Genomic DNA, 27,232 nt, shown 5'->3' on the forward strand with positions numbered 1-27,232 from the left:
GATCTGTAAAAAAAAAAAAAAAACAGAGCTACAATACATTACACACCAATCAGGATAAGGGGATTGTATGATTGAGTTTCAGATGAATCTCTTGTGAGAAGCTCAGGTAGACAGGTTCAGAGGTGAGCTGCAGTGAGAACTTCAGAAAGGCAGTGACTCATTAGGAAAAAACTTCTGATTCGCTCCACTTTTAAAGTGCAACTGGCGTCTTATGTGTTACATTATCACCCCGTTTTCAAAAAGGAAAATGATTGTCTTAACGTCATGCATAAATGTAAGCTCTACCATTTGGAATAGCTTTTAGTTTGAAGACTGAGCTCACATTTCGCATCTCCCATTTTAACAAAAGGGCACAAGTTCGTCCTCTTCAACATCCATCACAACCAGAACAAAGTTTGGTGCAACTGTTTAATATGGGGGGGAAAAAAGACAAATGCTGTCTAGTTATGACTGGGTGCTTTAATAGTGTTATCAAACAGATTAAACAGAGGATCGAATCAGGATGTCACAGTAAAAAAAAGTTCAAATGACTAAGAAGCAAGCCTGCCTTAACGTAACAGCTTTACACAAAAATACAAACAATGATCTTAAACTCGAACTACAACACCTGAATTTTGCAGGTTAAATCACACAAATAACTCAAAAAATAATGACGGCCAAACTAGGGCTCTCTAGATTTACATAAATCTTAGCTAAAATAGCACAAAAGGTTTGACTTTGAGTTTGTCCAGTGGGACATGTGTGGTTTCAGTGGTTTCCAATGCTATCTTAAATACAAAATTTGACAACACTTCTGTTTTTTAGAATTTGATCAAAGAAAACGAAAAATGAACGCTTTAAAAATATATATAAATTAAAGACATGGCAACTTTGTGCATGCAAGTTTTCTTGCAAACTGAAAGGTTTTTGAAATGTCACTGTAAAGTCTCATGCATCCATAATCAATATCATTTACACGGTTTCCAGATGGTGGGAGTCATTTGCGTCGTTTTTCTTGTTTAGTTTTTTTTCCCCAGCAGACTATCAGCCCTAAAAGCTTTTTTATAGCTGGAAAAGCTTGACTATGAAAAATACATTTAGTGCGTCTTTAAATTAGAACAGAAAGCTACAGAAACATCATGACCTTCAGCAAGACATTACACAAAATAAACCTTCAGGCAGGAAGATCACCTAAACACATGGAGTGAGAGTTGGGTGTAAACAGAGAAAGGCACATGTGGGAATCTTTAAGCTTATTTCAAATGTTACAACAAATACAATTCAGGAAATGTTTGATACTGACCCTACGTTTAATTTCCTCACACCTTCAAGTCTTGTTTTTGCTGGAAAACTACAACGAACATTAAGCTCATGTAACAGATTCCATTTGAAATGATAAAAACAGAACAACACTTCTAAAGATATTAAACATGCATTAATATGAAGATACTTTGTGGCGGTACGCTGCCTGCTGCTGTTACTGATCAGCCTCCTTGGCGGCGTCACTTTTAGCATCTGGCGGGGACGCTTTTGACTTCGCAGCCGCGGATGGTTTTTGTCTCTGTCCGGACCTTTTGTGTCCCCGCTGGCTCTTGGCCAGCTCGGCCTGCAGGCTGTGACCGTTCAGGCTCAGATCCTGCAGCGCCTCCAGGGCCTGGTCTGCCACCTGAGGGTCGCTGTAGTCCAGGAAGGCTCTGTGCTGTGCGCCCTGCCAGGTGAGCCTCAGCGGGGCGGCGTTCCTCTCCCTCAGCGCGGTCTTCAGCTCGCTGACGCGCAGCCCGGCGGGGATTCCTCCCAGGTACACGGTGGTCACACTTTGAGGGAGCTTCCTCTGGGTCGTCGCTTCACCTCTACCTTCCTCTGGGCCCTGCTCCCTCACCATCCTCCTGCTCCTACCTTTCACCGCTTTGCCAGCCTCTCCCTCCTCATCTCCTCTGCCACTTCCCCTGCTGTCTTTCCTGGCTCTAGCAGGCTGCTGTCTGGGTTTCTGATCTGGCTCTCCTTTTTTCTCCTGTCTAGATTCCTGGCTGGTTTCTCCCTCAGTATCCTGTTGTGTATTCCGCCTTGGCCTCCGTCTGGGTTGTCTTTTCAGTTGATTAGTTTGCAGACCGGGCTCTGCTGCATGCGATGCTGTCCCCAGAGTCACGTCCTTCCCAGCCTGTTCCTCCAGAGCACGCAGCTTCTTCAGGATGGGAATTTTCTCCAACTTTTCTGCGTCCAGCTAAAGACAAAAGAACCGGTTTTAGCCCATACTGCCCGCCGTTAATAAATATCTTTACAGCCTCAGGATATTTCACTTCCCACACAGTTAAAAATAACCGCTGCCGTCTTGATTTGTTGGGTCTTCAAGTGTCCTGGCAGCCTTTGATGCTGACCAGTCATGTAAAGGATACAAGCCTATTGTTTTTCACACTGGCCGTTCCTCCTGAACCCTGCAGAGCCAAGGTGGCTGGGCAGAGCCGCCTTTGATGATCAGACTTGGCCTTCCTGGCTGGGAGGTCAGTGGGCCTTGTTTACTTACATGTGTGTCTGAGAGAACCCAGAGGTTACACACAACATGGCCACACGATGAGAATGATATGCTCATCGTGTCTGATGAGAAGAAATATTATCAACAAGAAATTCACACACAGTCTCTGCCAGTGGAAATAAATAAGGAGGAGGATTCAAGCCACACGATATTATAAATACACAGGAAAGAAAGTAATGATTGGACATCACACAGAGAGGATACGTTCAAACAGCAGATGTATTGTGCATTGAGGGCTATATGAGTGAAACACTTGCATAAAGAAACACTTTTAAAACACTCGTGTCTCATGAGAACATGAGTAAGCCGGGTTGGCCCACTAGGAGGCAGTGTGACCTTAATAAAGTACGTAGGTACTGAAGCTCAGTCTGGGGTAAAGCCTTTAAGGTAAATTACATTTGCAAAACCTGCCTGATCAAAACCTAGAGGCAGACGACTGCCAATATGAAACAAGAACATCAGCAAAAGCATCTGCAAGAGAAATAAGCAAGCAAGTTCACCGTTTCAACAGAAAAAATAAATTCAATAATATTAAAAATTGTATTTCTTTATATAAAAGAAATTAAAAATATCTTATAAATATTCAATATGTGCATTGGGCAGAGGGGAAAGACCCTAGAAGTACCTAAAATGCAGTAACACTCAGGTAAAATAGTTAATAGGAAGTGAAAATATTGACACATTTTACTAACTTATGACCAAGTTATATAATTATATAATGTATCTTTATATCATTATAAAGGTACAATTATAATGATTTAATTGTACCCTTTAATTACAATTTTATAAATATATGCCAATGTGCCTCTAGGCCAGGTCTCCATCAAAAAAGACATTTTATCTCAAAGGATTTCCAGGTATAATGATGCTAAAAATGACAAAAAAAAGAAACAAATAGGACTGATGCAGTGCCTTAATTCATGCTATTGCTTTTCTTTGCAACTTCTTTTTTATTTTATAGATATATGTCATGATTTTTAACATAACCATGACAAAGCAAGAAGTGTTTCAATGCAGAGGAGCAGCTAACTGGGTTTATGAAAACCAAACAAATACTCTGATGCTGGATGAGTAAAAAATTTAATATCGCTGTGGTTTGAAGCAAAGCCAGTGGTGAGGAGGATTATGTTTATGGAAGTTTTCTATTCATATGTAATTCATATGTAGTTTCCTGGAAAATAAAATTGATATGTTTGGGTCATTGCGAAAGAAACAGCTGAAATACTGGAAAGGCAGTATTGTGTGCTACAGACAGGCAAGGCTGTGAGTAGATACGACCAAAACAAGCTATACACAGGCTTTGGTCAAAGTATGGAAAAAGTGACAAAAGTCAAAATGTATTCCTCAATACATTCACCCACGCAAAATCAAAGGAAAAATTCAGTTGACTTTAGAGATTAATCTAAAGTCAGTAGAAGTTATAAATGCAACTTCAAATGGACAACAGAGAACAATGTCTGACATAAAATAAAAAGATTTTATTGGTATAACAACCTTTAAGTAAGAGTATATTCTCAGTTTTTACAGAAAAAAAATTACAACATAAAACAACATTTAATTTATTGTATTTAAAGCATAACAGCAACAATTGTTCCTATGCTGCAATTGAATCTATTAAATATATTAATATTAAAGCTTTAGTTTTTGTGCAAAAAAAAAAAGAAAAACAACAACCTTTGAACTGTAAGGGTCCCTTTCTGACTACGTTTCAACTAACATGATATATTTCTCAACCTGAGAAAGTTAATTTAAATCATCATGCCAAAAGAATAACCAAAATGTAATCTCACACTAGCAGTACACAAGCCAGATAAATAGCCTTAGCTTTTACCTTAGTCCAGATGATTCCCTGTGGTTTGGGCAGCTTGCATTCAGTCTTAATGACTCTGGTTGGTGTGAGGATGTAATCAACAGTCAGGTCATGACTTCCCATCAGCTCCTCTGGAATGTCTACCACCTAAAACACAAATGGAGCAATTTAATCATTTCATTAAATGGCAAAAAAATACTATAAAACATTTGCAATTTTCCAGAAAATCAGACAAATACTAACCTGGCAGTCATGGACAACAGTGACGACCACAGTGGAATCATTCACAGCTCCCATCGAAGCCATCATGGCCCACTCCAGATCAGCATAACCCTCTCCCTTTCCAATCCGACAACCTGCAGAAGGTGCATGTTCAGGCATTTTTCAAAGAAATGTTTATTTTTTGTATTATATAACAGACAGAATTAAGCTAATAATAATTAAAAAGAAAATGTTTGTCAACAGCGTTATTTTATTTGGGTGAATAAATGAGAAAATTCCAATACTTTCAGATCTGAAGAAACCATTTTAAATACCATATATATATATATATATATATATATATAGTTTTGGGGGTTTTTTAAACAGCAGTCTTTGGTCAAAAAGAACAAACCTTTCTCAGAAACCGCCACTGAGCCAACCACCACCAAGTCAACCTTCACTTTTGCATCCAGGCCAACAGGAACACTGAAGTCCTTCACACCCTGCAGCAGATTTAAAAGTTACAAAAACTTAAGACAATTAGAAGAACCTCTTAATTTCTCTGACTCTTATGAATACTGTTTCAGGTTGAAATTGCAAACCTGAGATGAAGCACAAACACGCAGCTGTTCTTTGTTGGCACCCTGCGGCGGGGTGATCTTGTTGAAGAGACCAGAGCGAAGACGAGGAGTTGGAACCAACAAAGTCTTCTGTGCCTGTAAATTATGCCAAACAATAGACCACTAAAGACTGGGAATTAGACTAACTTTAATTAAACATTGATATATGACTGGCATATATCAGAGAACTGTAGAGTGAGGATGAAAGTCGCAGTAAGATTCAAGATGAAATGACATACGTACACTGTTGCGATGTTACTAATTATATAAAGTAAAAAAAAAATTAAAACTCCACTAAATAGTTTGTTTTCCATGTACTGTTTTATAGATTTATATCTCCAGATTAATCTGAGCAACTACAGTTTTTTCATAAAAATGCAAAGAATTTTTTATTTTTAAGAAAGTGCTTTTTGGTGCTTTTCTTCCAGCAGCCGCATGCTACCTGCAGCACCGCGAACCGAGCACCCTCCAGAGGTTTGTCAGGATCCACCTTCACCTCGGCCGTCTGGGCGAAAGTCTGCAACTCTGCCACTTTGCTGCAGGCTCCGAAAGCCCCCTAGAGAGGAAAGAATAGCAATTCACACAAGTTTGTTTTTTTTAAAACGTTTGGTCAACTTACTTCCAGCGTGATAAAGCGAGCCTGCTGCTGAGGCCTGTCTGGGTTTACTTTCACTGTCTGGCTTGAACTATACTCCTGAAGCTCTGCAAGCCTGTTGCATGCTTGATTGGCTGCCTGATCAATAAACACACAATAAGAAAATAAACCAGAAGAATAAATAAATAGCAGGTTTCTGCTATTACTATTTTAGAGGCAATGTAGCAAATAAATTTGTGTTTACACCCGATTTAATTCAATTGGGTATCAATCAGTTTAATGAACACTACTACTGAGAGGTAGTACTACTTGTCATGTTTACAAGATAATTTTGTCTTAATTGTTCCCTGATTTGTAGCAAGTATAGCTAAAAACAGGGAACTTTGTAGCAGGTTTCTAAATCAATTAATCTGTTGCCCAAATTTAATTAAGCTTAGAGGACAACTTGTAGATATATCATAGCTGTAGTACCTTGCCATAGCATCCATTTTTATTGAACATTATATTTTCCCACATTAAAAGCAGAGAACACGCATTCTTCACTAAAGTTACCCAACAAACCTCTGAAGCCTTTGCAGAGCATCTGTATTTACACTGCGGTTAGTTTGCACAAGGGGTGGACTATATTTGATAATTAGGCGAACTTTTAAATCAAGTGGTTTCACTAGATTTAATTTAGGCGTATTAGAGGAGGCACACAAATTTAAATTAAATTGTAAGTTTTTAGAATATTATGTAAGATTTTCCTTCCACTCACTTCTCCATGATTTACTCTTTTAAGCAGAGCCCACCACATAAAAACCTAATAAAATATTGTAGCAAAGCTGCGCATTACCAGTCTCTTCCATGCACATGGTGTCGAATATGCCACTCAGCAGAAAACCGACCATGTGACGCAAAACTAAAAAAGGAGTTTTGGAATTAACCCCGTCAGATTGCATAGATGATCATCTTTCTCTGTAGAAGAACTGCAACGTTTGTCTGTGAAGTATCTCTCCTAAGAAAACTGAGAAAAACAGTTGTTCCGTGCTATTTTTAGGGTCCCTAAAAAATAACGACCCCAGAGACCCAAAATAGCCCACAAGCAGCACTCATGGTGGAAGAACTATTAGCATGAACAAATAATAAAAAACGTACTACGATGTCGGAACACGTCATTTAAAAACGCGGTGGTTCTTCTGTAGTCGGAACTTGCCTTAAAGTTTGGGATTCTGTTGTGGACAGGCCTGGGAAAGTTAGCCAAGTTCTTTTCCTCTATGTAGTCCCAAACCCTCTGACGGATGTCCCACTTCGACGCTCCTGGACGTCAGAAGAGGGAAAAGAGGTTAGGAGAAGTCCAAACAGACGAAGCTACATCAACGATGGTAGCGACCTGGACAGAACCTTAGCTACATTTATAAACAGAAGTAAAGCGAGGAGGAACATTGTTCTTACCGGGGTTTATTTTAATGACAGGCTCCATGATGTTGTTGGGGTTAGAAATGAGCTGCTTCTTCAACACTGACTTGCACTGGAAAATCTTCCACGTGAGCGCTAACATGCAGAAACAGCTGCTTGTCAATGTTTATCACTGCTACGGAAGCTTCCAAAGGACAGTTCTTTTTTTTAGAAAGCGCGAACTCGATTTCTACGCAGCCGTGAATGCAAGTATTTCATAAAAACAATGTCTTTCAAGTTTCGCTCTTATCAAGAAGCAATGTCCAGTTGATGTGCAGACAAAATACTGGCCTTTTTTTAATCCCTGAATTATTTAGAGGTCAGAGAAAAGCGATCTAACAAACAGAAACATTTTCATTTAAATTTGATCGGGATTTAACTTTAGTTTTTTTTTTTTAAATAAAGTAAAATAAAGAAAAACGTAAATAAAGAGTGAAGAAAAAAAAACTCTGGCTCATTGGAAGGAAATCATAAATTAGCATTGAATGTCTGTTTTATACTTGAGATAAAATCTAACTTTTCACTTCTAAGTTTTACAAAAGAAATTACATAAAATATTTGTGCTGTCTGTTTTTCTGATCAAACAGCTCTCTCAAACACATTCTTCTTTCTAAATCAAAAATTGTGTTCTGACAACGTGACATTATCTCATTTTTCCAGTAGAGGGCGAGCTGCACCAGCTTATTTTACTGGGAAGAGGGAGGCTCCATTTCCTTCTTATCTAAAGGTATGGCAATTTCTTTTTTTTCCTCTAACAAACTGTCTTTGTTGCAGTGAACAGCTCTTCACTGCCATCCAGACACCACGCCTTAATTTTCAATATTTCACACTAACTGACCCAACTGGGTTTGTCAACTTGACTAATGGGTTTGTGTCCCACTCATGCACGTGTCCTCCCTAGTATTCCTCCCACCAGCTTTCCATCTCCAGTGGTCCACTGCTCCCCCTGACTCCCCCACTCTCTCTTGCAGTCTGGGCAGCTGGCCAGCCCAGCCCTCCCCATTTTTCTCTTTCTCTCTCCTCTTTGCTCTGGATTGCTCTCTGTTTTCTGCACACACACCGAGCCAAGCCTCACAATGCTGCGTTTACCAAAGCAAGTGGCTGATAAATTTGCTGTGATGTCGCCGTTGCCAGACCTCCCTGTCCGCTCTGTAGTCTTCACATGGCTCTGATGGCAGAGCGGGACAGGTGGACTGAGCTGGAGGAGGAACTCCACATCTCCTCTTTGGGACAATTTGCACAGCAGTAGAGAGAGAGAGAGAAAAAAAGGGAAAAGGGTGGAACGGAGCCAGTTCAGAGCTTAGGTCTCTCTGTGTCCACCCACCTCCACCACCCCCTCTTTACTCTCTCCTATGCACATTCACTCGCATACATTCCCCTTCCCCATTTGTGTCCTCCACTCTCCGATGCTGGTGTGGTGAGCGGCAGAACACTCTAGGCTGAGCTGCATGGAGGCACAGGGAGGGGCAGGGAGCCCAGGTAAGAGCCATTTTCCTGTTCTTTCTTTTAAATGCAGGGCTGAAGCAGAATCCTGTCTCGCTCCAGGAGGCTTGTGCTAAAAATTATGTCTTTTTGTTCCCTTTTTTTCAGATATACTGTGTGACTATCTCTGCTTTTGGTCTCCGATCTTAAGCAACTCTTGAAGAGTTCATTAACGATATATGTGGTTAAATATAGCACCAAAGCACTACTTATCATTGTTCTTTTACAAGGGATGTAGTAAAGGAGGGTTGATTTTTTTTTTCCTCCCCATTCACACAGTTTAATCTGCTTTTAAATCAGCTCACAGGAGGTCAACCGTGCAAAGGCTGGACTGCTGAAATACAAATTGTGGAACAATAGTGTAGCCTTTGTGTAAAAGCCACCCAGAAAAGCCTGTGCTACGGTGGCACTGAGGACGGCTTTATTACGGCTGCTGGACAGAATCATAATTGAAAGTGATGACATTACAGCTGCATTTTGTGTTTAGCACTGGTATGCTATAGATAACAACACGCCCATTAAGCTGTGATGAATAAAAGGGGGATGTTCAGTTTATTGAATTTTGTTTGGGTGGGTAATAAGACATGAAGACAAAACAATTGTTTTTGACAGCTGAACATTATTGCTCTATAAGTCATTCAGGATTACCAGAAATTAATTGCACATATTCTTCTGTTCTGATAGATAAACTAATCATAAAAACACCCTGTGCTTTGCATTTCTATTACAAACATCTGCGCAAGTTTAATAATCGAACAAGAATTCAGTTAAAAGTGAGCGGCTGCAGCTACTTTATGCTGATGCAATTGGTAAGTGTGGTTTGTACACCATTTCAAATGGAGCATTACCAATTCAGATCCAGCTGCTGAGAGGAGTCAGTGTTACAAAGTCATAATTGTCCTATAATGAGGTCCATAAGCCACCAGCTAAATTACAGAGCTAATCTCATGGAAGTTTTCAATACTGAAACAGTTCTAAATTATTTATAAAAGAGTTGTCCTTAAATTAACGCCACAGATATATATATATAAAAAAAAAAATAGCAACAAAATACAAAAACAACAAGCACCTAAATGTGTCTGAAAAATAAATCAGGACTGAAATAAATAATTTGTAACAATCCCAATTCATGACATGAGTGTACACTTGCTGCTAAATCAACCAGGTTTTAAATGATATTTACCGTTCTCTGATTTCAGTTACACAGAAGTGGAGGCGTGACTTCATTTCAAACACTGAAATACACACTTTAAAAACTAACACTTTCTTTACTCTTGAATTTGTAGCATCTCTGTTTTCCCAATTATCCCAGTCATGCAGCACCGGTACAAAAGTTGAAGACATTATTAAAATGTGATTCAAAATTATGGGACCTATGACGGTTCCTTGTGGAATTCCTATTTCAATTCTGGAATATTTAATGCGATCAATTAGAAAACATTGTTTCCCCAAATTTGGATATAATTCAAAGCATGACAGCGGCTTTTCAGACAGATTGTGTCTTGAGTGATTTGAGATTAAGATATTGTGTTAAATGCCTTCCTATGCGGTAGGATTTCCTTTGCCAAGTAGCTGACAGTCTCCACCAGTGTTTGCATGCTAAAGCAAAATGTGTCCTTAAAGGGTAAAATAAAAGTCAGTAAAATGACACATTTCATGAAGGTTTAGTGTATAAGTGCTATCAGGTAATGTCAGGTCATTTGTATTTAATTATTGCTCATTTGTGTTGTCATTGAGTACTGTGGAGATAAACTCGGATCGTTTGCCATCTATGCCGTCTAATTATTGGAGGAAAACCTTTCCTTTGTCATCAGTTCTACTCAGATTATCTGTGGTTGGATTGTTAAGGAATGCGCCATGTGTTTGCAAACCCCAGCAATTTCCTATTGCTGGCTGACCGACATGAAACAAGACAACAATCGATGTTAACAGCAGAAATTATTTTTGACTTCATGACTGTAAACCAACTCAGTTTGGCAGGAGATGTTGACTGAAAATATAAAATCACCTACAGAATGAAGTTTGTGTATACTTTACATATACAAACACAGAATACAGAAGAAACATTGACGGCATCTTGAATGGTGTATTAATTTGTCCCTCTTGTCCTGCAGTAATTGAGTGTTAATTCGAGATCAAATTCAATCTGACCCCAGATAATAATCTCACTCTAGACCATTGTCATACTCCTATCTATTCGTCTTCCTTCACATGTCCTGGGTTAGCGTCTGCAGAGACAGTTGCAGCAGACCGGCGCAGTCAGAGGGCAGCCGCATCCTGAGAGAGACGCATATATGACAGCCAGCTTTGTTTTTATGTGTAAGCCACCCTTGCAATTGACCCGAGCTTCTTCAGCAGGTGGCTGCTTGATCAGGCCAGCTGGGTAAACTTCTTCTCCTCACATGTAGATGATACTGGGATGTCTGGAAAGGCTCTTTTTGTCTGTTGCCATTTTTATATTCTGACTGAAGTCCAGAATCATCTTTCGCCAAAACCACAGATGCAAAAAAAAAAAAAAAGAAAGGGAAAAAAAACTCTGTGGGAACTTTAACATGACATGCATTCTGAGCATTAGACATAGAGAACCGTAAAACATCTTGCATTTTAAAACTGTTTTTACATTCAAGTTCAGCTTTTATGGATATATGGCTGAACAGAGACACTGCTGTAGAAACTGAAACCCATCACGCTGTCCAAATATTGAGTAAACATTTCATTAGGACTACAGAGGTTAAACTGAAATCTTTCAAGGCTCAGCTCCTCAGTGGGGGAAATAAATCAATACCCAACGAGTGCCATTGCTTCTCAAAGGCATATCACAGTATGTCCATCTTCCCCCCTCGCTCTACTGCATTCAGCCGTCTTTGTTCCAGAAATTTAACAATCTTTGAGCATATATTGCACGGAGAAATGGTGGCTGCCATCTGCTGAAACCCATCTGCTGCACTCCCACACTGCACTGCAATAGTTCTTCAGGTCTGATCGTTTCTCCTTAAAAACGGAAGATTTTTAATATCATTGTGTAGTTTCTAGTTGCTCGACCCACCGTCAACACTCTTGTATTTCGGTGAAATGTGCAGCACCTTTCATGCACCTGTGCTTTTCTTTGCCCAAACTTTGTTTTCAGCTGTGTCTTTGATGTCTTAACCCCGATCAAGCAGAACCTCTGTGGAGCATTAACTCCTAAATGTGAAAGTGTGCTATTATAAATTCGTTCTGTTTAGTGACTTTAGAAGTGAAGAGGATGATTGTTTTCTAGTCAACCCTTAAAACACAAACTCATCAGCTGAAAGAACGTGACTGCATGGTGATGAATGTCACATCTGAAAATGAAATGAAACATAACATGAATACCTAAAATTCATGTGATGCTCCATATGCCTCAAAGAATGTTTTTCTAAACTTCCTCATTTTGTTAGATTGATGCCGGTCCAGACAGTTTGATCTAAAATCTAAGCGAATGTTGTCTGCTGAGATCAGATTAACACAAGGACAACACATTATGACTCGCATAGTTTTTCATTTTCAGTGATCTCACGAGGTTTGTTGACTGACGCACTGTAAAAAAAACAACAAAAAAAACTCTTCTATTAGAATAAAAAAGAGCATCTTCTTTATCTACACCAATTCAGTCCACCATACTTTTTTTTTTACCCCTCCAGGGGGTCTTTTGTGGCTCTAGTGTCCCTTATATGATATTAGGCTAACAGGAAACGGGGAAGGAGAGGGGGGAAGACATGCGGCAAATGTCGTCGGGTCCAGGAGTCGAACCCACGACGGCAGTGCGACAAGGACTCAAGGCCTCCAAATACGGGTCGCGCTAATCGCTACGCCACCACAGCACGCCCCCAGACCACCATACTTAACGTGTAAAATAACGGAGAAGGTGTCGAGAAACTTTAGCGTTGAAAGAGAAATGATCACACTTTGCCTCTACATTTGTCTGTTCATTTCTATTCAGTATTGCACTAATGCACATTTACAGTATCTCTGCTGTTAAATGCTCCTATTGATCACAGTGCTTGTGTGATTTGGGTTCTTGTTGAAACACCTAGTTTTATCATCGATCCTTCTGTCTTTCCAAGAGCATTTCCATCACAGGACTTTTTTTTCCCTCAAGGCAATTATGTTTCTTTCTTGTAAAAATAGAAATAACCAACAGTTTGGTTTTTCATAAAAGATGAGAATGTTGTCCTGGTTATGTCTGCTTGGTCAAGCATATGTTTTCCATTTTTTTCTATGATTATAATCTCTTCTACGATGTTTAAATTGTGTTTAATTAAGGCATAAAATGGGAAGTTAACATTTTTCCAACACAGGAATCAGCACATTGACAGCAATGGCTGCAGGGACACAAAGAAAGGAACATTTTCCTCATCAACAATTACTTTAATCTTTGATCATGAGAACAAAGGAGGGAATCAGAGAAATGAAATCTCATTTTGCGTATTCAGTTTCAAAGCTCAACACTGAGTGGCTCAGTGTGTGTCTTCACCTCTTTCTGCGTTGTGTCTGTGCACTGCTGTGTCAGATAGAGCTGCTGTTTCACCACTAAGAAATGTTGCTTTTTTATGACATCGCTTACCAACAAGCCTAAAACTTTAGGGACTTTGGACAAAAGTGGAAAAGCAAACATTTATCAACAGGGACATGATCACTGGGTTTCTTTAAATAAAATTAAAAACAAAGGTTTATATTGGAAAAACCATTTAAAGGTTCTAACAACAAAGATGCTCACATATTTTTCAAACATGTTAACACTTAAAATATACGTTAATATGAGCTGTGGATAAAACCTGCAATTTTGAGTCATAAACTTGACTAGAGGTTGTAAGAATGAAAAATCAATCACATAAGCGAATGTAACAAAAATGATTGGTGAACACAGAGTTTTTTCAGTACAGAATATGTCTAACAGAGTATATACACAAACTTGAAAAGCATAATATAAAGTTTGAAACGTTTTCTAAGTCTTGATAAATATGGAAAACTAAAACAGAGTATGAAACATTTTTCTTATTCCCAGCCTTTATTCTTTGATTGTCTAAATGTTTTAATCTTTCTGTTTTGGCACTCTGTTTTAATTTTCTACCTTTTTCCCTCCACCCTACCTTTCCTGCCTTATTTCAAGTCATTCATCTCATTGCCACTTTTCTTAGGTGTTTTTATTCCTTTGCTATCGTTCGGTCCCTTCTCTTTGGAGACAATGAAGATGTCTGTGTCAAGCTGACACTCTGTTCTGAGAGTCAGATTTCCACATTCTTGTAACACTTTTGTTCCTGATTTTTAAGTGGAGATCAAACATATAGAAAAAAAATCTAATTTCCTAAAATGTTTTTTTTTTTTTTTTAAATGACAAAAATCCTTGGATCAATAACTTTCTTTACCTCCACTCTCTCCCTTTCTGTTTCTGGGACCATGTGACGATAGAGCCCAACAAAGACATCCAGAAGCTACTGAAGCCGTCCAGCTCAGGGGATTTATCCAAGGAGCTGTTCCAGCACCCGTCAGGGGAGGCAGAGGGCAGCCTGTCGGGCCACACTGCCAGCCTGCTGCACATCAGGGAGAAGAGACGTAAGTGTCAAAAAGATGGGTAAAGACAAGGAGATATGAGGCTAAGAAACATTTGAGAATATTGCTTCACTAGAAAGGAACCCTTTGAACTTTTAAAAGTGAAACTTTCTGACAGATTAGCTGCCACACTTCTCGAGGAAAAAAAAAAGAAAGGCGCTTTCATTGTTAATGATGATAAAAACTATGTTGATTTAGATCACATCTAGCATGCACTAATTCTAAATTTTTAAGCCTTCTTAACCGTCTCTGTCTCCTTTAAGTATTCTGCTCCACCAGACTGCAGTGACACAGTTTCATCTGAAAGGACTCATTGTGTCACACAGAGGCTCGTGTACATGTGCCACCAAACCTCACGGCCGCTGAAGCACAGCAACTGAAAATACAGAAGCGACATAAATGACAACAAGGCCACTTTTATCTGCTTCACTAACTAAACAGGTCTCTGGGATTTAAAGTGACACATTAACCAGCCTTGGTACCTGGCAGGTCAGATAATATGCTGAGACAGGAGAGGGAAATTAGTGAGAAGACAATGCTTGAGGAAATAAACGACCAGAATTTTGGTTTAAATGCAAGATATTAATGATACTATTTTAAATAACATAAATTATTTTAAGAAGATCTAATTAAAACTTTAAGTGAAGCAAAAGATGATCAACAAATTATATACATTGAGATCAAAGTGACTCATGTCTAAGAAATATCAAGCTAAACTCCACTCTGTTACAGTTTTTTTTACTTGTAAAATACTTTTGTAACTTCAAATCGAAACCATACTACATGTACCACCACAAATTTACATAAACTATGGAAAGTTTTAACTCCCTAGACCCTAGAACATTGTTACTCAACCTCATGCTGCAGTACGCAGAATCTCTGTCTGCCCTAAGGAAGATTAACTCAGTTTATTGAATTCTTGAAGAGGCTGAAAGGGCAAAGGTTTGGAACTTTTTTCTGATAAATGCAGCTAAAAATTATTTGACCAGTTGCGGTGGAATTTAGATCATTAAACTTTCAACCCTAGACATTTAGGCCATATTTACAAGACAACAATTTCTGGTGAAAATGGAAGAGTTTTGTTGTGTTTGTACCAGTGACGTGCGGTCAGGGGAGGCAGAGCCTTACCTGTCATCATGGAAAAATAATATATAATGATAAAATTATTTATATTGCTACTTTCACCCTGTAGTTTGTACTATAAAGTACCTATTTTTCATTTAGCTTACCGATTCTGATTATTTTTTCTTCAAAATCGCTGAATTTTCGCATTTTCCCATTCAAATGCTCGGAAGCGCAGCCGGTGAGGCAGCAGCGAGCTGAGCCTCACCTGGGATTGCGCAACCTCTGGCTAACTGCACTGGCTGCCATTCTATGAGAGCATGCTCCTCCTGTCTGTACGTCGCCAATAACATGGTTTAAAAAACTTTTAATATATAAACTGATTTTCCATCATTTAGCTTATCTATATAATGTACAGTGCTTGTTGTCACCAACTGTGTGTGTAACGTGTTTCGTGTCCTGAGGAGCGATCAGAAACGGCAGAGATCAGATTCGAGGTGAGGCAGGCAGTTCTCTTGCCTCATGGCAGGGGGCGCTCATGATCCCAGACATTGTGACTCCACAACTGCAGAGTAAGAGAGCTAGCCATACAGTCAAGTGCAGCGACATGTTTATAGTTTTCTCCTCTTACCACAGCAATCACTTATTAATAATCGCAAAATAAACATTAAGCCTAAAACCAAACTACTGCAACAGGCTGAATGTTCTGCTCTTTGTGTGGGGAAATATATGAGTGTTTTTTTTTTCGTTTTGCGGCGTTATCAGTTGCTATGGCAACGAGTCTGCGCGCAGCTGCGCTGATACAGAGAGCGAGAAAGACGTGGTTTTGTTTTGAGTTGTACTTTAACGATTTTTCCCTTTGCTGTGGAGCACAGCACGAAATTAATAATATCTACATGTCCAAGTTTGATCGAGTTAATTATTATTAATTATTCTGCGGCGCCAGCTTTGCCACCTAATCAGACACACATAGTGCCCAGTATCTGGAGGAGCGGTACCTGACGGGGAAACGCGAATCGACGTGCCTTCAAGTAGAACTATTTTTTTAAACACTTGCGCACCTAGCACCAACTAGTGGCTTGGCGAGGGCATTACACCTTTTCGATGTGTACCGTTACTGTGTAAACAAATATTGTAATTAGAATGTCTTCATGTAAATGTGTTAACAGAAATGGAACAAAATTAAAATTTTTGTTGTATCACTGTCATGTAAACAGGGCCTTACGGTGGTCATAAAATATAGTTTGGTGTGTAAAATAATGTGTGGCACACGCACACAAAGGCAAAAGTGCAGCAGCACATCCTTCATTTCAGAACATGAAGGAAGTGTAACAGACAAATCAGCAGCATATAAACAATCAACAGTAGAAATCCATGACATAGGTTGATATTTCACAAAATGCACATCATTTCTTAAAATTTGACAGAAAACGTTTTTTTTTAAATGCCAACATCTATGGCAAGATAAGAAAGATTGTTTGAAAGATAAAGCACCAATAAATAAATAAATAAATAAATAACAGAAACACTCAATTAAAGTACTGTGTGAAATCTTTTTGTTATAAACCAGCAGAAAGGAAATTGCAAAGGAAAAAATATACATATGATCTAAACCCTGCTTTCTTATTTTTTTTAAAGACTCAACCCGTGTCTAATAGTTGTCTATCCTGCCCTTTTCATTGAATTGTGTCAAATCCATCATTTTGCATGCAGAGAGAGATTTATTTACATGTGCTTTAGGCAAAAAAATTCTTCCAGTTTTTTCGGCTTCAGCTAAGGCGTGTCTCAGCAGGATTTAGTAGTCCTCCCCAATCATGTCTCAGAGGCTCTCTGATCATCTTTTGAGATGAGGCAGTTGTTTCAGTGCCTGCCTGGGAGTGAAATCACACTGATCAATAATTTAAGAAGTAAAAGGGCATAGAGGATGCAAAAAAACATGAGGGAAAAAACCCCCAAAAACGTCTGAAAAGGAAGCGTAGCTGATTGGGAATTATGTTGCAATAATAAGGAACATTTTTACCACATTATGTCTTATACTTATGTCTTTCTTCCCTTCTGTTATTGTTGCACATTTATCATCTCTCCTGTAGCTTCAACTCTCCCTACTTTCCCTATCATCCTTCCTCTCCCGCTTTTCTTTTCATCTCCTCCCCCACAATTCTCTTCATGTCTCATTGCCTCTAGTTTCCACTTACCTCCGAAAAAAGATGCTCATAAAAGTAACTGCTAACAAGCCTCTTTCAGTGAACTAAATGAAAAATGTATTCCTTGAAATACTCAGACATAATTGTAAATGATAAAATCTGTCTATTATCTATATTCTCTCATTTTTACAGCCTCCTTGTTTCAATCCCACATGTCTCCCGCTACACCCTGTGTTGAATGTTCTTAATATATTTGACAAATTACTCATTGCTACTATTTCAGCATGATGGATACTCTTCTATAAATCAATATTGGGTCTGTTTGGTGTAGAATGGAGGAAATGAGGTACAGCAGACAAAGAAACCAGCAGGAGATTTGGCTCTGCCTCTTCAACATGAAGCAGCCTTGAAAGCGGCATGCAGACGGGATAATAGCAGTTTTCAGCCTGCCATTCTCCTTTTGTTCTCCTCTCAACGTCTGACCCAAGAGCTTTGCTTTAGACTTTACAGGGTAAACTGTTGTCAACTAATTTATGAGGAAATCACACGTTCATCTGCTACTGTTTCTTATCTAGATCTAAGCTAAAAAAACCAACATATGTTGTTAAAATGCCGTGTTCTTGAGATGTAAAATCATGAGACAATAAAGAATCATTTTAAAAGTGGATTCTTATTAAGTTTAAAAACATGTAATAAAACAAAAGGTGCAATAACCTGAGTGCATAAGTATGCTTTAAGTCAGTTTCAACAGTCAGGTTCTTGAGTTAATGTCTGCCATTTGTTAGGAAAACTAATTAAATATAGTAAAGTTCAACTTTCTAGTCAGACACTCCTAACATTTGCACATTTGCATTCTTCTACTAAAGCCATAATTTGAAGAGATGTCATAAACTGGGAAAAATTATATTATTGTACAAAGGTATTAGTCTGGAGAGAGTCCAGGACAGTTTGTATAAATACCACAAGAACAACAACCGGCAATAACAGGAGATAACTTGGAACCACAGAAACATTGGAGGTGCTAGACATTCTTCAAAAAGTCCTAAACATAAAAGATGGAAACTGATCACAGTGGCTGCCAAGAGACTCATAGCAACATTGAAAGTCCTGTGGGAATTTGTGCCCAGCATTGGTACACGTGACAGCAAGCTCCTAGTTCCCTAATCTGTTCTTCCAAAGAAAACATCCATATGTGGTTAACATCTTTTAAAGTTTCACAGTGAAATATGGTGGTGGCTTTATTCTGCTCTGAGGTTACTTTTTAATTTTAGGTTAATTTTGCAAAGTAGAGAAATGAAACAAAGGATCGTTCAACTGCTCTGATCCTTTGGTGTTCGGTTTTTGGTTTCCTTTAATGTTTCTGCTTTGATCATTTCCTTTAAAGACGCAGTATTAAGTATTTTAAAGGAACATAGTGCAACTCTATAGCATATTTATGTAACTATGTTACCTTCTGTTGTTGCGCAGTTCCACCAGGTGTTTGCTAATTGTTGCTGGCTGGTCTGAAGGAGTTGAGTGGGGGAGGTGCAGGGAGGGAGGCAGAAGCTTGGTAACTTGGATACTGCATCGTCGAGGAGAAATAGCCACGCCGTGAAGGTGGTGCTAGGTTAAATCAGTTGTTTTGGACAGCTGAATAGTTGTCTCAGGCATTTTGTCCTTGGGCAAGACACTTCACCCACCTCGCCTGCTGTGGTGGTCAGATTGTATGGCAGCCTTGTGTCTGTCAGTCTGCCCAGGGCAGCTGTGGCTACAGTCTAGCTCACCACCATCGGCATGTGTGTGAATATGTGAATTACTGGGTGTAGTGTGAAGCGCTTTGGGAGTCCACTGGACTAGGAAAAGCGCTATGTAGCTGTTTGTGCATTGGCTCTGCCAAACGAAACCTAACAAAAATAAACTGTTTTGAAGGTGGGCACACTCACTCAGTCAGGTTATTGCAGCTTTTTTGATGTTTATCTTTCTTCCTGCTTTAAATTTGTTTCTAGTGGAATTTCGTAAGATATATGTGAAGGTAGTGAAAGTTTGTAAAGTGATTAATCATTATATCAAAATCTGCTTTTGTATTGCAGTGTGCACACTTTTTGAGCTTCTCACTTTAACGATGGAGAGAATAGCAAATGCTTTTAGACTCCTGCTGCACTGCATATATAAATTCCTTGCGTTTCCGATTAAAATTTTACCCTTGCCTCAGTGCATTACCAATTCAGCTCCCCTGGATACCTGGTTGCAGTGCTGAGTCACACACTTTAATGCATGCTACATGTAAATATGACCCTGCTGCGTAAGGCAGCAGAGCGTTTGACCTGATGAAGAACAAGCGTTGGTAATAAAATGAACAGGTGCAGCGTAGGGGAGAAAAATGAAATAGTGGGGTGGTAAAGAAGTGGCTGTATTCATCTCCTTCCAGCCTACAGTCACACACACAGGCGTCAAGCTAAAACAAATACACTCAGTGTACAGCAGTGAGCACTGATGAAACTGGAAATGTTTAAAAAAAGACACAGAAAAAGAATAATTGTCCAATAATCTGTAAGAGAAATAACAATGTGCACAACTAGTATATTTTTAGCCCTTCCTCCTGACTGAGAGCATGCTGGTTTCGTCACTGTTGTCCACAGAACCTCTGAGCAGTGTGTCGTCTCTGGAGGTCCACTTTGACCTGTTGGACCTGACTGAGCTGACAGACATGTCTGACCAAGAACTGGCCGAAGTCTTCGCTGATTCTGATGAGGAAAACCACAGAGAGTCCCCAGCAGGTAAGCCCTGTGCTACAGTAAACGCAAAGGAAGGAAGTAAATGAAAGAGATTTACAATTATTGCTTAAGTAGCAGTTGTAGCTCTGAAAAGACAAAAACACAACAGTTCAATCAGCTCAATTGTTCTCCTCCATCCAGGAAAAAAAAAAGAGCTCTATCAGACATAACTCGGCCTGGCACAGTATTCAACGGATGACAAAAGAAATCTACAGTAACAAGAGAAATGTAAAGAATCGCTAACATTGAACGAAGAATGTTGATAAATGTGTCTGACCAATCTCACAATAGAGCTGAGCCATCCATTTGCAGATGAGTCTGTTTCAGCGAGTTACAGTTTCAAATGATTATCGCAACAGGATCCGAAAAACCCTGCTGAGCAATGAAGAGCTCAAAGGTCAAGTGACCCTCAGCGTCACAGATAGTGTTCATATTTGTGGTGAGATTTTTTTTATTTATAATTATTTTTAATGATAAATACAGAAACAACCATAAAAATTAAAGCATGAACAATAGTCGTAGTAATATTAATAATAAAATAATATTCAGTGCAAAGTAGCCTACAATGTCTTTTTTTTTTTTTTTTGGTGGGGGGCAGTGAGGGACCTGGATAATGGATAGGGGGGCGCTGGCCCAAAAAAGGTTGAGAAACACTGAGACCAACACAAAGTAGCTTATATTAATGAAGTACATGCTTCTTTAGTTAAAAATATGAAGGGAGATAATCTCTCTTCATTAGGTTTTAAAATAACATCTTAAACTTTTGAACATCTCATTGAACATTGTTCAGTCCATCATCTGAAAACCGGAAGACATAACAAACCTAACAATAAATAGAGACACACTGAAACTGACAGGCTGGGCGAAGGGAGGATTAATCAGAGATGCAGCCAGGACACTCAGGGGAACTCTGAAGGAGAGATTTATATCTCAGGTGGGAAAATCACTTCACAGGACAATGTGGCCTTCGTGGAAGAGAGGCAACGAGAAAGATTAAAAAATAAAAGAGGCAAATGCCTTCTGTCGCAAGGGGACAACTCAAACATAAGGAGGGTTGAAAACTTACACTTCAACCTCAAAGTGAGTCATGGTGGTGGCATGATGGTGCTGAACCTCTTTCTAAAATGGTTCACCGTTTTTGGTGAAGAAAGAGACAAGACATAAGTCTTTATGGCACACCAGCAGTCAGGGTGATGAGGAAAGGATGTGGGCAACACAAACAAAAGCATGAAATACATGTGCAGAAAAGTTCAGACTGAACTCTTAGACGTGGCACTGAAATGTGGAAGCAGTGTTTGCTCAGCTCTAGCAAAGTGGCAAATCAAACAGATTTATGTAATCAGTCTCATGGCTGCTGTCTCACATTCACCTCCGAGCTAAAAATAGCATTTTTGTCATTTTCTCCTTGAACAATGCAAACACCTTCATCTTCAAGAAATCCACCCTCTCCCTGTTCTCTTTTCTGTTTATTACTAAAACTAAAAAAAACATTTTTTATTTTTATTTTAGTCTCATTGTACAATGAAAGTGGAAGCATTGTAATCTTACATTTTATAATTGTCTGACCTTGAAGAAAGTATTAAAAGTTGTCCAAAAAAAAACAACCTTTCCTCTTTATTTTGGCATTTAGAAGACAGAAATCATTTTGCTGATCTTAACAGGCCTAAAATAGAAAATGTTTGGTATGATTTAAAATCAGACAGCGAGAAAAAGGTTTTGCATCTTTTAAAACAGAATTTGTGAAACTAAACAGGATCAGATTTTCAGGCAGCTATTCACAAAACACGCGGAATGTTCACAGAGCTACGGAGATTTAAAAGCAAGCAAGACGCAGCGATATGCAAGATTAATTCTTTCTGACAGCTAAAATACACAAGTGAACGAAATATCGGTTTTACATTGGATTCTACTTTTTGTGAATTGTGAGGTTTCCACTCAAACTCGGATCAGATAGCGTTAAGCTTTGGTTGCGAGAGAAAATCGCTCAATGGAAAAATAGTGAGGACGTATCAGGGTTCAGACGATGGTTAAAGCGGGGAGAGAAGCTGAAGATGGGTGAGTGAGTTCAGGCTAAATGCAGGCTGTTAAATAATTGATTTTCCCCTTCTGGAAACAAAGCCTGTTTCTTCTCAAGCCATTTAAGCACAACCAGAATGCAAGGAATTCCTTTGTGCACTTTGTCTTCCTAGTTTCAAATCTTGTGTCGTCTGATTTTATTTTCACCTTCCTTCAGGCAAGCAGCAGTCTAAATCCCTATTTAGATTGTGTAAGTTTGGACATGTGGCAAAGCATGTTCAGTCTAGAAAGCTCAGAACAAATAGCAATTAAAGGCTTTTTATTCTAGAGAATCTGAGCAAAAGAATGACGGGGATTTAGTTGGTTTGCTCTTCGTTTTATCCTCAAGTCAGATTCACGAAACATAAAATTTAGATACACACAGACAACCCACCACGGGCAGAGATTTGTCACTTCAGCTGCAGGACGAATGTATGGATTTCAGAGAACAAAAATTAAACACAGAAGCATTAGTCCAGGATTTTACTGAAGAGAAGCATAGAGTGCACAGAGGTAAGGGCTTCTTATTGGAGAGAAACAGAACGAAACAGAGGAACGCTGAGCTGGTAGTATCATCTGTGAGACGATAAACAAATAGAGGAACATAATGACCAAAACATCTGCCTCTCATTCTGCTCTTTAAAATTTAGGAGCTGCCTCCTTTGGAAACATATGAAACAATTATCCGATCTCACAATGCAACAATTTTGGTCAGGAACCAATGAAGAGAAGCCAAAATTGGGAAAAATTAGCTTTTCTTTTAGTTTTGATTAGAACTCCTGCTGCAGCATTTTGGATCACCTGACCCGTCATCCACACTACACTTGTCTTTATGCAATTGCTTGAAATGCAAACAGAAAAGTTAAGTTTGATCCCACAAAGTGTACATTTAACAGCTGCTTTCTCTCTTCAGCCATTCAGCTATGTTCCTCCTTTGGGAGCATGAGTCTGTCTATAAAAGCACCATTGAATGTAAAAAGGTCAGGTTCCGGCTCAAACTGGCTGCCTTTAGCACTTACCTAGGCCTTTAATTACTTCCAGATCATTATCAGCAACTGCTTGCCCTAGTTCACAAACGCTGGTTGAGCTGTGCAAGAAAAAAAGAAAACAAATTGTTTTTTGCAGAATTTGGGAAGAGCTGATATGGATTTTTAGACATAATTACTTTGACAGTTTACAGTGATGTAGGGTTTATTACAATGTCTTCAAATGAACAACAAGACATCTTGAGCTGTAATCATAGGACTACCAACTGTTATGTAGTTTTATAAGCTATACCTTACAAATTAGAGGAAAACTGCAGACATCTTGTGATTCAGTAACACTAAGTGAATCAGAAACTCACTGACTGAAGCAGAGAAATCTATATTTATAGCACTGTCTGTCTGGGAGCTTAGACAAAGCTGGCGCCTGCGAAAGCAAAAGAACAAGGGACAAAAAAGAAACATCTCAACTATTGTAGTTTGTAGTTCATAAATATTTTTTCCATTTTGTCTTCTCATGTTTTCCCGCAATCCAATTGTCAGGAGAGATTCAAACAGAGCACACAAAACAATCATATGTGCATTACACAGGCAGGATTCAGCTTGCACCCGTTGCAGACATTTATTTCGTGGCGTAAATGCACCAGGGAGGTTTCTCTCATGGCACATGTTACTGCGGAGTCCTCGCTGCTTCACATGAGTTTGACATCTCATTAAATCCAGCAGAGGCAATCAATCATCTGAGATCAATATTTGTCTTATTCCAACGCCTCTCTTTCTTTTGTCGCCTCTCGGTCTTTAATATATGGCAGAATACGGTGTGTCTCTGGGGAGATATCTACGCGGAGAACTTGAAAAGACAAGACCCAACATCAGGCTGATGTGTGCAGAGGACAAGAGCTTTACTTCACTCATTTAAGGCTGATTTTATGTTATTGACGAAGGTTCAACAACACCACCAAGTGGCGTGAAGTGGCAACAACACCAACACCTTAAAGTCTGTCCCATGTCAGATGAGAGAATGTTAATATCTTCACTCTCTTTTGAGAGATTAATTTGTTTATTCTATGTGATGGTCAGGTCTCTTTTCTTCAGTGAATTTCTGTCACATTTCCAACACAAATATCAATGTGTTTAATTGGAATGGTGTGCCCTATAACTGTGAAGTGGAAGGAAACTAGTTAAAAGAATCTGGGATTTTTAAACAATTTTTTGTATAAACAAATGTAAAATCTGGCTTTTTATTTGTATGCAGTGAGTTTTGGGATTTATATTTACCAACTTTTCACATTTAGAGATTGAAATTATTGCACATTCTAGTTTGCAAAATAACTTGAGCTCAGTCATGGGGAGTAGAGAATTTATAAGCAGCTATTTTGAAGCTGTTACATATTGACTTAATTAAGAAATAGGTTTTGACTTGGCTAATCCAGTGGAAATACATTTTTTCACATAAATCATTGTATTACAGCTCTCTTTGTGTTTGTTTTCCTGTTGGGAGGTAACTCTCCTCTCCTGTCTCCAGTCTTTTCTTCCAGAACTGTCCTGTATATAGCTGGTGAAGCTAAAGTGTTTACAGCGAGGTTTTCTTTGTCTTTTTTTTTCATCCACACCATAAGTCAGAAAAAATAAGTTTTTGGCTTTTGATTTAACATGGGTTTTCTAGTTGAAGCTCTCGTATGAAGGCCAGATTTTAGAAATGCACAACCATCTATAGTTCTTCCACCTGAGCCGTGGATTTCTGCAGATCCTCCAGAGTTACCATGGACCTCCTGGCTTTCTCCACTAATAATGTTGTCCTTATCCAACCCAGTAGTTTAGAAGGATTGTAGGTCTTGGTAGGTCTCTAACAAACCTCTGACATCTCCACAGGACAGTCGGTGTTATATTAAGATTGAATTACATCGGTGGATTCGGTTTTTCTTTTTTTAATGAGGTAATTTACGAAGGTAAAGGGTTTGACTGAATTTAAAACAATAATTTTCCTTCCACTTAACAATGACGTGCTACTTTGCTTGTCAATAAAAAAAAATTTTAAAAGGCGATTAAATGTCCTGGTTGCAAAGTGACAAAACACTAATCATTTCCTTCAGGTCTTTTTATGGAAGAGGAGTTTTCATAGTATATTGCTATAATTCTGTTTTATACTATATACAGAAATAAATGAGTTCCTGAGATAACTGCAAGTGTACTTTTGTAGGGTGCAACATTACCAACGTTAACACTCTTATTCTCCTTGCATAAACTGTTTCTGAACAGCCTGATTTATGTGCGTCTCTTTCTTAAAAACCCTCAAGCTGTTTAGCTCCAGTGATGTGTTTGTGGCCCTCAGGTTCCCACCAGCCTGTGCTGCCTAGGAGCGGCTACATGCGCTCTCCCTCGTGGACGCGCTGCAGTAAAGTGGAGCTGCCTCGTGAGAGGAAGCACCACAGTGACTCAGACACAGCAGATCCCTTAATGAAGCTGGAGAGAGCGAAGCATCCATAAAGCTCAACCCGAAACGAGCCTGTTGGACAGACGCAGTGGTGAAACCAAGCCACCGAGACGCCTCCATCTGCCACTGTGCACGCACGTGACGCCCCGCAGTGCTGGCGCGTTCAGGCTCAACTCTGGAAACTCGGCTCTCTGCTCTACAGACAATGATGACGTGCAATAATCTCACTGTTCCCGCTCATTTCTCACACTAACTAACCCAAGCAAACCTGTGCAGTCATCGTGTTTTTATAGCGGAGGGTTCTTATTGCACTCTGAGCTGCCAGATGATTTAAATATTGTTTGTTTTTTTTTAGATAGACAGGGTATGAGGTCAACAGAGTATCAGCACCTTCGTCCTTACAGCACCTCAGGGTGGGCCAACATTATGAGATTGGCAGCAAAAGTTAAAGCCACAATGATGGCAGATCTTGAGAGGTTAGATGAAACATAAATTAAAACATCCTTGCGCTTATTGAGACTTACAGTTTTTTTATTAATTCATCAGGGGTTCCTGCTGCCTGTGAAGTTAGCAAAGTTAGCCCTAATGAAGATATGTGGGGTAATATCTTCATTATTACAATAAATGTGTGTTGGAATGCAAAAAGCCTGAATAAAAAAGTTGCACTTCTTTCTCTAAATTGTATAGCCAGCGCCCCCTGCAGGATTGTAGGTGGTGTACACAAGCAAAGTCAAGTAAATACACCCAAGTAGCAGCAACTTGCAATAATTTGTTCCATACACAGATTTCTTTTTTTTCTTCTTTGCTACCGATTCCCTCCCTCCAACCTCCAACCCTTAGAAAAATGTGTGGCTGCCACAGTCGATGCTGCAGGGATGCAAATGAGCAGAACTTGAAATGAAAATAAATTAAAATAAATTCAAGGTCATCATAATTTGTGTGGATGCCAAAAAAAAAAAACGCAACAAAGTGCCAACATTTGTTTTAATAGTAAAATTAACTCAAGATATTTCTTTACTGTCAGTGAATGGATAACAGATTGCTTGGTTTGTCACATGTTCAGCCTGCCTATAGGAGGACTGTCAATAACTGAATGCTGTGGATCAAATGTGATGCTAGAGGACGGTTGATGATTCAATAAAATTGTGGCTCCTTTTAAGTTTTGTATTGTCATTTTCATATCCAGCAAACACCTTTCTTTTTTGAAAGAAATTGTATAAATGTAAATTAAAAATGTATAAAATTAGTAACATTGCAAAGAGAAGCCAATTTGGTGTCTGCAACAGGTTTACCCACAGGATGAGTTAAAAATGTTTAATTAATTTCTATTTCAATAATTTTTAAGACTACTAAGACTCAGTTTCTGCAAATAATTATGGATATGTCATTCATTCTCATTTCTAATTTTAAAAAAAACATTTTAAAAAGTGTCGTATTTTGCAAATTTTGAACAAATGTTATAAACCCATTTGTTCTGAGCAGGAACAGAAAACATAAACATTGAGCTAATGTCATTTACAGACAATATAAAGTTATACAGTGGTTTTCATGTCCATGAATTAAAAGAGCTTGTCTT

The 27,232-nt window shown here is 38.9% G+C and overlaps 2 protein-coding genes across 4 annotated transcripts; one reads left to right on the forward strand and one right to left on the reverse strand.

The window, feature by feature from the left end:
• Positions 1 to 439: 439 nt before the first annotated feature.
• Positions 440 to 7,332, reverse strand: mthfsd (methenyltetrahydrofolate synthetase domain containing). 3 transcript variants are annotated; one of them, XM_028015174.1, is made up of 9 exons: positions 7,170 to 7,332; positions 6,931 to 7,034; positions 5,760 to 5,873; positions 5,583 to 5,696; positions 5,123 to 5,236; positions 4,933 to 5,023; positions 4,563 to 4,675; positions 4,341 to 4,466; positions 440 to 2,200 (listed from the first exon to the last, which is right to left on the reverse strand). In XM_028015174.1, exons 1-9 carry the CDS (start codon positions 7,273 to 7,275, stop codon positions 1,457 to 1,459), a joined length of 1,626 nt encoding a protein of 541 aa, XP_027870975.1. In that variant the 5' UTR covers positions 7,276 to 7,332; the 3' UTR covers positions 440 to 1,456. The 3 variants fall into 3 exon arrangements, with proteins under 3 accessions (XP_027870975.1, XP_027870977.1, XP_027870976.1); XM_028015176.1 differs by lacking the exon at positions 5,583 to 5,696; XM_028015175.1 differs by lacking the exon at positions 5,760 to 5,873 and having other exon boundaries at positions 1,457 to 2,200; positions 7,170 to 7,275.
• A 629-nt stretch (positions 7,333 to 7,961) lies between these two features.
• On the forward strand, positions 7,962 to 26,630 carry dbndd1 (dysbindin domain containing 1). Its single transcript, XM_028015009.1, has 4 exons — positions 7,962 to 8,651; positions 14,085 to 14,228; positions 20,050 to 20,187; positions 25,555 to 26,630. The coding sequence occupies exons 1-4, from the start codon at positions 8,621 to 8,623 to the stop codon at positions 25,707 to 25,709; spliced, it is 468 nt and encodes a 155-aa protein (XP_027870810.1). The 5' UTR covers positions 7,962 to 8,620; the 3' UTR covers positions 25,710 to 26,630.
• Positions 26,631 to 27,232: the final 602 nt, after the last annotated feature.

This window comes from Xiphophorus couchianus, chromosome 4 (genome assembly GCF_001444195.1).
Source record: "Xiphophorus couchianus chromosome 4, X_couchianus-1.0, whole genome shotgun sequence".
NCBI lineage: Eukaryota > Metazoa > Chordata > Actinopteri > Cyprinodontiformes > Poeciliidae > Xiphophorus > Xiphophorus couchianus.

Excerpts from the sequence above, each read along its gene's own strand:
- mthfsd (XM_028015174.1), bottom strand. The coding sequence starts at position 7,275 with ATGTTAGCGCTCACGTGGAAGATTTTCCAGTGCAAGTCAGTGTTGAAG. Across the intron at positions 5,697-5,759 it reads CTCGCTTTATCACGCTGGAA|GGGGCTTTCGGAGCCTGCAG; the intron begins GTAAGTTGACCA and ends TTTCCTCTCTAG. Across the intron at positions 4,467-4,562 it reads CTGTTGTCCATGACTGCCAG|GTGGTAGACATTCCAGAGGA; the intron begins GTTAGTATTTGT and ends TTTGTGTTTTAG.
- dbndd1 (XM_028015009.1), top strand. The coding sequence starts at position 8,621 with ATGGAGGCACAGGGAGGGGCAGGGAGCCCAG. Across the intron at positions 14,229-20,049 it reads GCACATCAGGGAGAAGAGAC|AACCTCTGAGCAGTGTGTCG; the intron begins GTAAGTGTCAAA and ends TGTTGTCCACAG. Across the intron at positions 20,188-25,554 it reads CCACAGAGAGTCCCCAGCAG|GTTCCCACCAGCCTGTGCTG; the intron begins GTAAGCCCTGTG and ends TGTGGCCCTCAG.